The 13817-nt window shown below is 44.6% G+C and overlaps 1 protein-coding gene across 2 annotated transcripts in view; it reads right to left on the bottom strand.

Annotated features, from left to right (window-relative positions):
• JAG2 (jagged canonical Notch ligand 2) overlaps positions 1 to 13817 on the bottom strand; it is a 328883-nt gene that overhangs the window by 89835 nt on the left and 225231 nt on the right. For both annotated transcript variants that reach the window (XM_030213667.1, XM_030213668.1), the window contains one exon: positions 9278 to 9451. In XM_030213667.1, coding sequence (XP_030069527.1) covers positions 9278 to 9451 — 174 coding nt within the window. The remainder of the gene's footprint in view (positions 1 to 9277; positions 9452 to 13817) is intronic.

Raw genomic sequence — 13817 nt, 5'->3', positions numbered from 1 at the left:
GATATGGGAACACGTGCACTCCCAGCCTGCGAAGCGCCGCTGCTACTACAGCCAGGCACTTTGTGAACACCCTGGGCGCAGAGGCGAGCCCAAAGGGTAGCACACAGTACTGGAAGTGACGTGTGCCCAGCTGAAATCGCAGATACTGTCTGTGAGCTGGCAGTATCGGGATGTGTGTGTAGGCAACCTTCAAGTCCAGAGAGCATAGCCAATCGTTTTCCTGAATCATGGGAAGGAGGGTGCCCAGGGAAAGCATCCTGAACTTTTCTTTGACGAGATATTTGTTCAGGGCCCTTAGGTCTAGGATGGGACGCATCCCCCCTGTTTTCTTTTCCACAAGGAAGTACCTGGAATAGAATCCCAGCCCTTCTTGCCCGGATGGCACGGGCTCGACCGCATTGGCGCTGAGAAGGGCGGAGAGTTCCTCTGCAAGTACCTGCTTGTGCTGGAAGCTGTAAGACTGAGCTCCCGGAGGGCAATTTGGAGGTTTTGAGGCCAAATTGAGGGTGTATCCTTGCTGGACTATTTGGAGAACCCACTGATCGGAGGTTATGAGAGGCCACCTTTGGTGAAAAGCTTTCAACCTCCCTCCGACTGGCAGGTCGCCCGGCACTGACACTTGGATGTCGGCTATGCTCTGCTGGAGCCAGTCAAAAGCTCGTCCCTTGCTTTTGCTGGGGAGCCGAGGGGCCTTGCTGAGGCGCACGCTGCTGACGAGAGCGAGCGCGCTGGGGCTTAGCCTGGGCCGCAGGCTGACAGGAAGGAGGATTGTACCTACGCTTGCCAGAAGAGTAGGGAACAGTCTTCCTTCCCCCCAAAAATCTTCTACCTGTAGAGGTAGAGGCTGAAGGCTGCTGGCGGGAGAACTTGTCGAATGCGGTGTCCCGCTGGTGGAGCTGCTCTACCACCTGTTCGACTTTCTCTCCAAAAATGTTATCCGCACGGCGAGTCCGCAATCCGCTGCTGGATTCTATTCTCCAGGTCGGAGGCATGCAGCCATGAGAGCCTGCGCATCACCACACCTTGAGCAGCGGCCCTGGACGCAATATCAAAGGTGTCATACACCCCTCTGGCCAGGAATTTTCTGCACGCCTTCAGCTGCCTGACCACCTCCTGAAAAGGCTTGGCTTGCTCAGGGGGGAGCGCATCAACCAAGCCCGCCAACTGCCGCACATTGTTCCGCATGTGTATGCTCGTGTAGAGCTGGTAGGACTGAATTTTGGCCACGAGCATAGAAGAATGGTAGGCCTTCCTCCCAAAGGAGTCTAAGGTTCTAGAGTCCTTGCCCGTGGGCGCCGAAGCATGCTCCCTAGAACTCTTAGCCTTCTTTAGGGCCAAATCCACAACTCCAGAATCATGAGGCAACTGAGTGCGCATCAGATCTGGGTCCCTATGGATCCGGTACTGGGACTTGATCTTCTTGGGAATGTGGGGATTAGTTAAAGGCTTGGTCCAGTTCGCCAGCAATGTCTTTTTTAGGACATGGTGCATGGGTACAGTGGACGCTTCCTTAGGTGGAGAAGGATAGTCCAGGAGCTCAAACATTTCAGCCCTGGGCTCGTCCTCCACAACCACCGGGAAGGGGATGGCCGTAGACATCTCCCGGACAAAGGAAGCAAAAGACAGACTCTCGGGAGGAGAAAGCTGTCTCTCAGGAGAGGGAGTGGGATCGGAAGGAAGACCCTCAGACTCCTCGTCAGAGAAATATCTGGGATCTTCTTCCTCCTCCCCCAAGGCCTCACCCTCGGTGTCAGACAAGTTCACGGACCTGTGTCTGCAACCGTGCCCGACTCGACTCCGTGGAGCCACGTCCACGATGGGGGCGTCGAGAGGTAGACTCCCTCGCCCGCATCGGCGAAGCTCCCTCCGCCGACGTAGTCGGGGAGCCTTCCTGGGAGGCGACGGCAGCCGGTACCGCACGCGGCACCGACGCCGGAGACCTCACCTCGGGCGATGGGCCAGCCGGCGCCACGCTCGACGGTACCGGTGGCACAAGCACCGCCGGTACCGGAGGGGTAGGGCGCAACAGCTCTCCCAGAATCTCTGGGAGAACGGCCCGGAGGCTCTCGTTCAGAGCGGCTGCAGAGAAAGGCATGGAGGTCGATGCAGGCGTCGACGTCAGAACCTGTTCCGGGTGTGGAGGCTGTTCTGGGCTGTCCAGAGTGGAGCGCATCGACACCTCCTGAACAGAGGGTGAGCGGTCCTCTCGGTGCCGATGCCTGGTGGGTGCAGACTCCCTCGGCGACCCAGAGCTCTCGGTGCCGACCCGGGAAGGAGACCGATGACGATGCTTCTTCGATTTCTTGGAACGAAGCATGTCACCGGAGCTTCCCGGCACCGACGAGGAGGACGTAGAATTCAGTCGTCGCTTCCTCGGGGCCGAGGCCGAGGCCGAAGGAGGTCGGTCTCGGGGGGGCTGTACCGCAGGAGCCCTCAGGGTAGGGGGAGACCCACCCGAAGGCTCACCGCCACCAGCAAGGGAATGGACAGCCCTCACCTGCACTCCAGACGAAGCACCACCATCCGACGACATCAGCAGACGAGGTCCCGGTACCACCGACGTCGATGCAGCTATCCGATGTCTCGGCGCCGATGCAGAGGGCCGATGCCTCGATGCACTGGCGGCCGAGGATGAAGCTCTGGACGCTGAAGACGTCGATGCACTCGATACCCCCGGTGCCGATGCCGACGAAGAGCCCGAGAACAAAACGTTCCACTGGGCCAATCTCGCTACCTGAGTCCGCTTTTGCAAAAGGGAACACAGACTACAGGCTTGCGGGCGGTGCCCAGCCCCCAAGCACTGAAGACACGACGCGTGCCTGTCAGTGAGCGAGATGACCCGGGCGCACTGGGTGCACTTCTTGAAGCCGCTGGTAGACTTCGATGTCATGGGCGGAAAAATCACGCCAGCGAAATCAAAAGTCGAAATGGCGGAAAAGGCACCGAAAAAACAAGGGGAAGAAAACTTCGACCCGAGGCCTAAAAGCGGCCTACCCCGACGACGAAAGAAAACTTACCGGGGCGAAAGCTGAAAATAGTGGAGGAAGAAAAGACCAAGAGTCTTTTCCCACACAGAAAGGATTAGAATTTTTCTTTTTCGAAAAACACACGAACGAACGCGCGAGGTCGACTTTGCGGGGCCCGACACGGCGAAACACGACCGTACCGAGCGCGGACAAAAGAAGACTGACGAACACGAGCCGGTTCGGGCGGGAAGACAGCCGCGCATGCGCGGTGCGCATGAGCGCGCGAGGACTAGCAAAGGCCTTTGCTAGTGAAGTTTCCGATTGGAGGGGCTGCCGTGGACGTCACCCATCAGTGAGAACAAGCAGCCTGCTTGTCCTCGGAGAAATATATATATATATATATATATATATATATATATATACATATATATATATACATATACACACACACACACACCATGTGCATACATACATGATGAGGAAGAGTACATTATGGTATTGCAAGAAGGCTCCTGAGTAATAAATTGGATTGTAACATACATTAGATCATCGACTAGAGAGAGACCCTATTCGACATAAGGTTTAAAGTGGTAGTGCTTGATCATTAATAGCAAAGAGGTTAAGCAGTCATGCGATAAAAGTTCAGTTTTGTATAGATCGTGTATACTATTATTTAGTATTTAAGATGGATGTTTATGGTATGCCTTCTTGAAAAGATCTGTTTTCAGTAGCCTTCGGAAGATGGTTAGGTCTTGTGTTTTTATGGCTTTCGGTAGTGCATTCCATAGCTGCGTGCAGATGTATGAGAAACTGGTCGTGTATGTGGATTTATATTTTAGCCCTTTACAATTAGGATAGTGGAGATTGAGGAATGTGCGTGAAGATCTTTTAGTGCTCCTAATAGGCAAGTCTATAAGGTCTGACATGTAGGTCGGGGCTTCCCCGTAGACGATTTTGTGGACCAGGGTGCAAACTTTGAACGCACTTCGTTCTTTTAGTGGAAGCCAGTGTAGTTTTTATCTTAAGGGTTTAGCGCTTTCGTATTTCGCTTTCCCAAATATGAGTCTGGCTGCTGTGTTTTGAGCGGTTTGAAGCTTCTTGATGATTTGTTCTTTGCATCCGGCATAAATGGCATTGCATAGATGACTTAGCACCATTGATTGTACTAGGTTGCGGAATACTTCCCTTGGGAAGAAAGGTTTGATTCTGTTAAGTTTCCACATTGAGTAGAACATTTTCTTTGCTGTATTTTTCTAATGGTTTTAGAGTGTGAGATTTCGGTCAATTGTGACTCCCAGGATTTTCAGGCTGTCTGAGACCGGAAGTGTGTAATCTGGGGTGTTCATGGTATTGGGGTTTGTTTGTGTTGTATTGTGAGGACAGGATGAGACACTTTTTTCTGCGTTTAGCTTTAGTTGGAATGCGTCCGCCCATGAGTTCATTATTTGGAGGATGTGTGTGATTTCATTTGTGATTTCGGTTATGTCTTGTTTGAACGGGATGTATATCGTGACATCGTCAGCATAGATGTACGGGTTAAGTCCTTGGTTGGATAGCGATTTGGCTAAAGGTGTCATCATTAAGTTAAAAAGGGTTGGTGAGAGCGGTGATCCTTGTGGTACTCCATATTCAGGTTTCCAAGGGGTTGACGTTTTTGAGTTTGAGATCACTTGATAAGATCTTGCTGTTAAGAAGCCTTTAAACCATCTTAGTACGTTTCCTCCAATCCTGAAGTAGTCTAGGATGTTCAGGAGTATTTGGTGGCTGACCATGTCGAACGCGCTGGACATATCAAATTGTAGGAGTAGCACATTGTTTCCAGTTGCAATTAGTTGTTTAAATTTGGTTATGAGAGTGGTTAGCACTGTTTCTGTACTATGGTTGGATCAAAATCCTGACTGTGATTCATGTAGTATTGTGAATTGTTTAGGTAATTGGTGAGTTGTTTTGATATTGTTTTGTATAATTGGGTTCTTACAAAAAAATTACTTTCTAATGCATTAGTCTGTTATGTATCCTATACTGTTTAGTGTAAGCCACATTGAACTCAAACTTGTTTGGGATAATGTGGGATATAGATGTCACAAATAAATAAAAAGGTAAGGCCCAAAACTGGAAATGCTGTCACAGAATTGCAACATGGAGAAATCACTGATGCGGTGGCCAAATAAGAATATGAAAGTAGGCTTCCTTGAGATCCAAGGAAGTAAGAAACTCCTCCAGTTCCACCGCCGCCACCACAGATCTGAGTGTCTCCATGCAGAAATGCCGCACAGAAAGACACTGATTTACCTTCCGGAGATCGAGAATAGGCCAGAAAGGGCCACCTTTCCGAGGGACAACAAAGTAAATCAAATATCGGCTTGAGCAAACCTTGGGAGGAGGCACTGGTACCACTGCCCCCAGGTGCAGAAGTGACCTCAATGTGGCCCAAACTGCCGGATGTTTGGAGGTCGTGGCGCACCAGGACTCCAGAAACACTTTGTGCATGGGAGAAGGGAATTGCAGTTTGTAACCTTCTCGGATAATATCAAAGACCCACTGGTCAGAAGTTATTTTGGTCAGCGAGTCAGCTGACCACCTATGTTGGGCACCGAAGAGCTGAACAGCGCCCCATCATTGGGTCAGGCGTCCGCATGGTCTATGATGTGCATCAGTCCCAGAGAGGCATTTATCCCCTCAAAAGGATGAGCACTGTTGAAAATGAGGATGCTGGAAAGATATAGAAGAGACAGCCTAAATATTTAGCCTGTGTTGTGTACTGAATAAGTGAATCAGATGGAGCCATTAGAATTTTTCAGCTGCATAAAACATCTGGTGCCTTGTACTTGTTTCAAGTTTGGGCCTAATACAAGCAGCAACAAAAATTACCTCTGCTGGCTGGCCTTTGAGAGTTTGTGCTGGAGTGGAGAGGTGTGTTAGCCGTGTTAGTCCACTCTTAAAGGTAATCAATAGAAATCAAAAAATTAAAACATGGAAAAGAAAATAAGATGATACCTTTTTTTATTGGACATAACTTAATACATTTCTTGATTAGCTTTCGAAGGTTGCCCTTCATTATTTCTTATCTGATGAAGAAGGGCAACCTTCGAAAGCTAATCAAGAAATGTATTAAGTTATGTCCAATAAAAAAAAGGTATCATCTTATTTTCTTTTCCATGTTTTAATTTTGTTTGATTTCTATCAATTACCTTGCTGGAGTGGAGAACTCCACTAATAAAAGTGTACCTGTGTGAATACTAAGACGTTTTCAGCCTGAGGAATTTACCCAGCTAACTATTAAGCTTCCTGAGCAAATTCCTTTGAAAGCCAACCTAACAACAGCTTTCACACTGTCAAGAAAGGTTCAATAGATTGCCTCTGATCAAGACCTATTCTGCACTTTGTTTAACCTTTTTCCACATCCCTCAGGAATATGGGCACCACTGGTTAAGAGCCCCCTGCCTTACAGTGGATGATGTAATCGGTGTAGGGTTACCATACGTCCGGATTTACCCGGACATGTCCTCTTTTTGAGGACATATCCGGACGTCTGGACGGATTTGGCCAGCCTGCCCGTTTGTCCGGATTTCTGGACAAACGGGCTGGCTGGCGGTGGCGGGGCTCCCCTCCCCTTACTCTACTATCCCTGGCGGTCTAGAGGTACCTCTGTCTTCGGGGCAGGAAAGAGCCCCCTCTTTCCTGCCCGGAGCGCTACTGCTAGCTGCCCTGCATACTGTGAGTCTGGCTCTCGGCGTTTCAAAATGGCCACCGAAAGTTGAAGCAGCCTCGCGAAACTTCAACTCTCGGCGGCCATTTTGAAACGCCGAGAGCCGGACTCACAGGATGCAGGGCAGCTGAGCTGGCAGCAGCGCTCCGGGCAGGAAAGAGGGGGGCTCTTTCCTGCCCCGAAGAGGTACCTCTAGACCACCAGGGATAGTAGAGTAAGGGGAGGGGAGGTGACGGGGGGGAGTGAAGATGATGGGGGAGGGGGTGACCGGGGGCGGGGCAAGTGTCCTCTTTTTATGAGGACAAAAAATGGTAACCCTAAATCGGTATCTTCAAGTTCTTTGCCTGTATCTACTAATAAAAAGGGACATAATGCATAGATCTGGACTGATCTAGCTGATAAAGAAAAGAGAACATCAGAAGCCAGCCAGCAGAGGTAATTTTTGTTGGTGCTTGTATTAGGCCCAAACTTAAACAAGTACAAGGCACCAGATGTTTTATACAGCTGAAAAATTCTAATGGCTCCATCTGATTCACTTATTCAGTACACAACACAGGCTAAATATTTAGGCTCAGTCTTCTATATGGTTCAGTGACATTAAACATGTACTCAGCATTTATGTTTGAAGGATTTTGCTCACCATTAGTTGTAAGTCAGTCATTTTTTTGAAGCTCCATTTGTTGACAGTTTTGTGTTAACCATAAAAGAAATACTATACAGTTCTGAAAATACTGAAATGTACCCTCTCAGATCTCTCTTAATCAGAAGAAGCCATTTGTTTCCTTCTATTAATGCAAATTTCCTTTTCCTCTTGCATCTTATTAGCTGGCACTTTAAAACATCTGGAAAGAGTTGTAGAGATTTCCTGTAACATAAGGGCAGCTGGCCAACTCATCCTATTAGCTTTGTGTCAAATCTAACAGCAGCCCTCTCAATATTCTTACAAAAATAAACATACTGCTTTTTAGGATGGGATTTACTGGACTAATACTAAGGCTGGTTGGTTTTGCTCAATTATCACATTTAGGGCCAAATTACTAAGTATTCTTCCCATACACAGTAATATATATATTTTTGGGGGGGGGGGGGGGGGGGGGGGGGGGAGAAGGAAAACCCCTTCAGTACAGCTGGTTCTCAACTAAACAACAAAAATGGACCTTTTCTACAGAATAGCTCAAGGTTCATTGTGGTTTGCTATTGAGGACCTAGACGCTACATACTCCTCTTGATTTTAGAGACAAACCCCTAAAGAGTGGGCCTGATGATACAGATCAAGTAAATAAGAAAATAGTCAAACTTTCGTACCAACTATGGATGCATGATTTTAGGGAGCAAGAGTTCTTCACATGCAAGCAAACATAAAATTAAACAAGTGGGGAAAGCGTGCCTCTTGGAATTCTTTCCAACCCCTGCATATATACGTATGTATGCGTTAAGGCAGTAACTGGGGGAAGGGGTAGTTTTTATGGGCATGGCAATTAGTGAATTTGGTGGGTCAGTTTGCTGGGGTGCTTTCTGGGTGTAGGTAGCTTGTGGGGTGGTGTGGCAGTTGCTGGGGGAAGGGGGGGAAAAAAAAAAAAAAAAAAAAGAGAACAAGGAGAAGCAGTTAGGAAGAATTCTCAAACTGCCATGTTGCAATGTATATAAAAGTTTGTATCCTACAACGTTGTAAGGGGCCTTATTTCTCTGGCACCCTGGTCTGATTTGGCTCATTTTTAATTTCAATGTGTCTTTTTACCATTTTCTCCCCACGTGCCAGACTTCATACCATTCCATTAAAATTTTAAGAAGTTATTTTGCCTCCAGATGGACAGACATTTGAGGACCCCTTTTGTACAATTCTTTCCAACTTTTATTGTGTTAGAAAGAATAAAAAAAGTACACACATAATTCTTGGCTAAAACAGACCCTGACTTCAATCTACTACAGACCCTCAGGCAAGCACAACTGTTAGTGTAGTATGTCAGTAAAACATATCAAGAACTGGATATAGAATACAAAGACAAAATTGAGGATTATTCTGCTATTCTGTAAAAAAATACTATACACACTAAATTCTAGTTTACACATACCCTTTCAGTCCTCCACATGTGCTGAAATCTATCTAGGCACAGTCATACAAATTCGCTTATTCATACATAGTATTTATCAGTGCATTAAATTTGTAATGCTTTAGGCCTTGAATTGCTCCAATTTAAACTTGAGGGTAATTTTTTATTTTTGTTACATTTGTACCCTGCGCTTTCCCACTCATGGCAGGCTCAATGCGGCTTACATGGGGCAATGGAGGGTTAAGTGAGTTGCCCAGAGTCACAAGGAGCTGCCTGTGCCTGAAGTGGGAATTGAACTCAGTTCCTCAGGACCAAAGTCCACCACCCTAACCACTAGGCCACTCCTCTACTCCTTACTAAGCTGCGCTAGCATTTTTTAGTGCGCACAAAGCATTAGCGCCTGTTAACCGTATAGATGGCCATAATATTCCTATGGGCATCTACACAGTTAGCGCGTGCTAATTTTTAGCACGCACTAAGAACGTTAGCACACCTTAATTAAGAGGGCCCTAAGTTTCTTTCCAGAACTCAATACATCAAGCAGCGCTCACCTCACAGAACACTCCTGAATAGCCTTGTAAACATCGACAGCGAAGTCCATTTACCAGGTCATCGCAGTGTCCTCCATTTTGGCATGGATTGCTGGCGCATTCGTTTATTTCCACCTCACAGTTTTTGCCAACAAAACCACGTGGGCAAAAGCACTGGTACCCATTTATCTCGTCCTGGACAAATGAACAAGCAAACAAAACAAACAGTACAAATAAATATTTGGAGGACTTGCCAGATATGCTATTGCCTGATCACACGTATCTGAAAGGGGAGTATCAGACTCAGGAATCAAGTAATCCTTTGCCCGACAGGTCATCAGTTACAGAGCTTGAGGGAAAGAGACTGGGTTTAGACTGTTTGGGCCACCCCTTAATCAAAAAGACATGCCACTGTCCCATGCCCAATTTTGGAATCCCTTTCTGTGATTACTGAAAGAAACAGGTTTTGACTTATTGCTGTATGAGTGAGACCAACTTCCATGCTTACGAGCAAACTTAACTAAGAGGTCTCTTTACTAAGCTGTATGCTTACCACAACTTAAAAGGGCTTACCATGGATGCTCTCAGGTGTCCTGCACTAATTTCCCAATTAACATGTGCTAAAATTTAAATTTTTTTTCACAGAAAGGGTGTTTTGGGGGGTGGGCTTTAAAGTGCTGATCAGCGCCTCCCAATTACCACACGCTGATTAGTGCAAGATCACTGTGGGAGCCCTTACCACCTACAAAATTGGTGTCACTAAGTGCTACCATGGTAATCTTTAATGGCCATGTGCTAATGGAGACATTAGCACATGGCCATTAAAAGGAAAAAAATGAAAAACTGTTACTTTACTATTGTGGTAAAAATGGTCTTAGTACATGGGAAACACCTACGTAAGGGTGCACTAAGGTCACTTTCTACAGCAACTTAGTTAAAGGACCTCTAAAAGACTAGCCTAAACCTCAAGAGAAAAAATAAAAAAAGACAACCCTACGGAATAACTCATACAAAAGGATGTATCTTTATTTATTTACCAAAAAGGTTGAACAGCAAGTATCCTTGTGTGAAAAAGTATGGGAACCCTTCATTCAGTAACTGATGGTATTAATTTGTGCAGCAGTAACTCCTACTAAACATTTCATACTAAATTATTCAGTCTCACATCATCCTTGAGAAACTGTGACCTATTCTTCCATGATAAACTGCTTTAACTGACATTTGAGGACTTCTTTGAACAGTTCACTTCAAGTCTTGCCATAAAATTCCAATAGAGTTTAGAGTGGGACTGACTTGGTCAATCCAAAGCATTGATATGTTTAAATGCACTATTTTGGAAGCCCAAATCAGATTTCATGCATTAAAAAGGTGGAAGGCAGACTGTCGGCACAGTTTAAAGGTGCGGTGAAAGAGGCTATTATAGTCAAAAGAACATCTTTCAAAAAAAATGTAAAAATTGATCCAAATGAAGAAAATAGGATACAGCATAAGCACTGGCATGTTAGATGCAAAGCATTGATAAGGTAAGCAAAAGAGAATTTGATTGAAAAGAAGCTCGTCATAAAGGCAAAATCTCATAGAAATGTTTTCAGATAACATTCAAAACAAGGAGCATCTATGGGTAACATGGGGCTCAGGAAGGACAAGACCATAGTGGAGACAGTAAATCAATTCTTTGGTTCTGCTTTTACTGAGTAAGATGCATGAGCTACCCATGTCAGAAATTGTATTTAACGGTGACAATTCAAAGGAAATAAATCTCAGTGAACTAAGATATGCAAGAGCAAATGAAACTAAACCAGAGCAAAACACCTGGATAGGATCACATACTGAAAGGATTCAGAAGTGAAACTGCAGACCTCAATAGTAACCCCGGAGCCTTATTAAAATAGTCTAAAGGAGGGCAGCCAACATAATCCCAATTTTTAAAAAAAGGATTCCAGGGTGATCAAGGACAAAATTACTGAACATACAGTCATTTGATTGACAAGGCCAATATAATTTAGCCAAGAGAAGTCTTGCCTCACCAGTCTGCTACATTTTTTTTTTTTTGGAGTGAACAAACCTGTGGATAATGTAAGCCAGTTGATATAACTGCATTTTCATAAAATGTCTGACACGAGACTAAGGAAATTAAAAAGTCTAGTAATAGCAGGCAACTAGGGAACTGGGTTAAAAAACAGCAGGGCTAAATTGTTATTTTTTTCAAGAAAGGTGAATACTGTAGTGCCCCAAAAATCTGTACTCTGATCAGTACTTTAGTATTTATAAAATATCTGGAACTGGAGACAAGTGATCAGATCTGCAGATGAAAAGCTTATTCAAAGTTGATAGATCACAAGGTGGATGTTACATGGCTAAGCATCCAAATGGTAGATATTGACAAAAGCAAACGTGATACATGAAGGAAGGGATAACCTAAGCTACAGCTACATGATGCTAAAGTTCCCACATTAATCATCACCAGGATGAAGGATCTTGACATCATGGACAATATTAAAATCTTCTGCTCAGTATGTGGCAGCAGCCCTCCCTCCCCAAAAAAGGCAAACAAAATGTTTGGAATTAGGAGGGGGGCAAGATATTGTCAATATTTGGTGCATCTGCTCCTTATCATTGGGGAAAGAGAAAAGGAAGACTTGGGCTTACCCTCCAAGTGCCAATTAATCACCATGTCTGGTCCAAACAACTTCAGCTATGGAACTCTTCTTCGTGGAGCTGTGGCTGCTAATATAGGAGCAGCTACAGCTGAGACCACAGACCAGTGTTGACTGGGTGTCACTGAGTCCAGAATAGAGAGTGCGCTCCCCCTTGACCCAAAGTGCTATGAATGCAGCAGAGGGATTGGGACTGGCAGCAACGTTTGTTGTGGAGCCATGTCCCAGGTTTAGATGGCCAGTGGGACCCCTTTCAGCTTTGGCTGGTGAGGTACTCTGTAAGAGAATAAACATACTTGAGTTGAAGTCAAGGTGGACAATCAAAGCTCTTTGCAGGTGACCCCTGTTTGAGGGATTGAAGAAACTGTTCCTGGACAATTTAGACACCTTGTGGAAGGCTATCAAGACTCTGGATATTTCACTGAAAGCAACTTTCCAAGGTTTGCAAGTAAATATTGGTGATGTTTAGGTTAAGCCCATCAGGATAACAGATTGGAATGCTTGAGGAACAAATGGGAGAGACAAAGAAGCTGGAAGTGACTGATGAAAGAAAGAAAGATACAGAGGCACAAGTTGGAACATATGGGAGGGGGGGGAACAGTTGGAGGAATAATTCAGAAGACCTTTGAACTTTCCAAAGTTTCCTTTAATTTTTACATTGAGATGGCTAGGGAAATATTGCAAAACATCTTATTAATTCCATCAGAAACTCCTATAGTAAGAGTTCAGTATTTGGTGTTAAGGAGTTCACCAGAAGTAGTTCTATTCCAGCCTTTGATTCCATTAAAGCTTTTCTTGAGAGTCTGCTTAATGTGATTACTGACCAGACTATTCTTGTGACTTTTGCTTTGGACTGTGACTAATTTTATCTATTTTTGTTGTTTTCAAGAGCAGTTTTGGGGCTATGTAGTCTGTATATTTCCCAACTTGGCTCAGATGACACAAAAGTGCAAAAAAGATTTCTTAGCTTTACGGCTGAGAGTCCTAGCCCTTGGTAACATGTATATATTGAAATTTCCTTCAAAATATTTAGTTCTTTATGGTGATGTTATATTTTCTTTGAACCTAAAAAACTGCTGGATTTTATAGTGGCTCAGGAGGGTATTGAGTTTTGGTGAGTGGGAACCCTCTAGGGGATGTACGACACATCTGGTTCAGTAGTTTCCAGCTTTATCTGCTCCTTTAATTATAAAAAAAAACCTCTCTTTTGAATAGTATTTCTCTATTTACTTTTTATTTTCTATAGGTCCCCATATTTTTAATTTTGGACTAATTAATTTTTGTTGATTACCTTAATGTTTTCCTTCTGAGTTCTTAATTTCAAACACTTTGATTAAATTTGCACATAATGCATAACTATATTAAAAAAAAAAAGAAGAATGTTGGGAATTAGGAAAGGAATAGAGAATAAAACAGAATATCAACGTCTTGTGTCGCTAACCACACCTTGCAACAGTATGTGCAGTTCTGGTCACTTTATCTCAAAAAGGTATAGTGGAAATCAGAAAAGCAGAATCATTGAGAAGGATAAAAAAAATGTAGAGCAAATGAGAAAAAGTGAAACAGGTTATGGCTCTAACTTGTAAAAGAGATATAGGTCTATAAAATCATGAGTGAAACAGATAAACACAAATCAATTGATAATGCTCTCAAAAATATACAAAGACTGGAAGACACACCAAAAATTTTAAGTTGCTAAATAATACATTTGGAACACTACAAATTGGAGAAAACTATTTCTTCAAACACGATTAAACTAAGGAATTAATTACTATAAGTTATGGTAGAAGCAATTAGCATAGCTTGGTTTAAAAAAAAAGCTTTGAACAGATCCATTAAGGCAGACTGGGAGTAAGTAGCCCACTGCTCATCTCTGGGGATAAGTGGCATGGAATCTACTTTTT

Source organism: Microcaecilia unicolor, chromosome 9 (assembly GCF_901765095.1).
Source record: "Microcaecilia unicolor chromosome 9, aMicUni1.1, whole genome shotgun sequence".
In the NCBI taxonomy this organism is placed as follows: domain Eukaryota; kingdom Metazoa; phylum Chordata; class Amphibia; order Gymnophiona; family Siphonopidae; genus Microcaecilia; species Microcaecilia unicolor.
The sequence above is the reverse complement of the archived record's forward strand: the minus strand, read 5'-3'. Positions and strand labels throughout refer to the sequence as shown.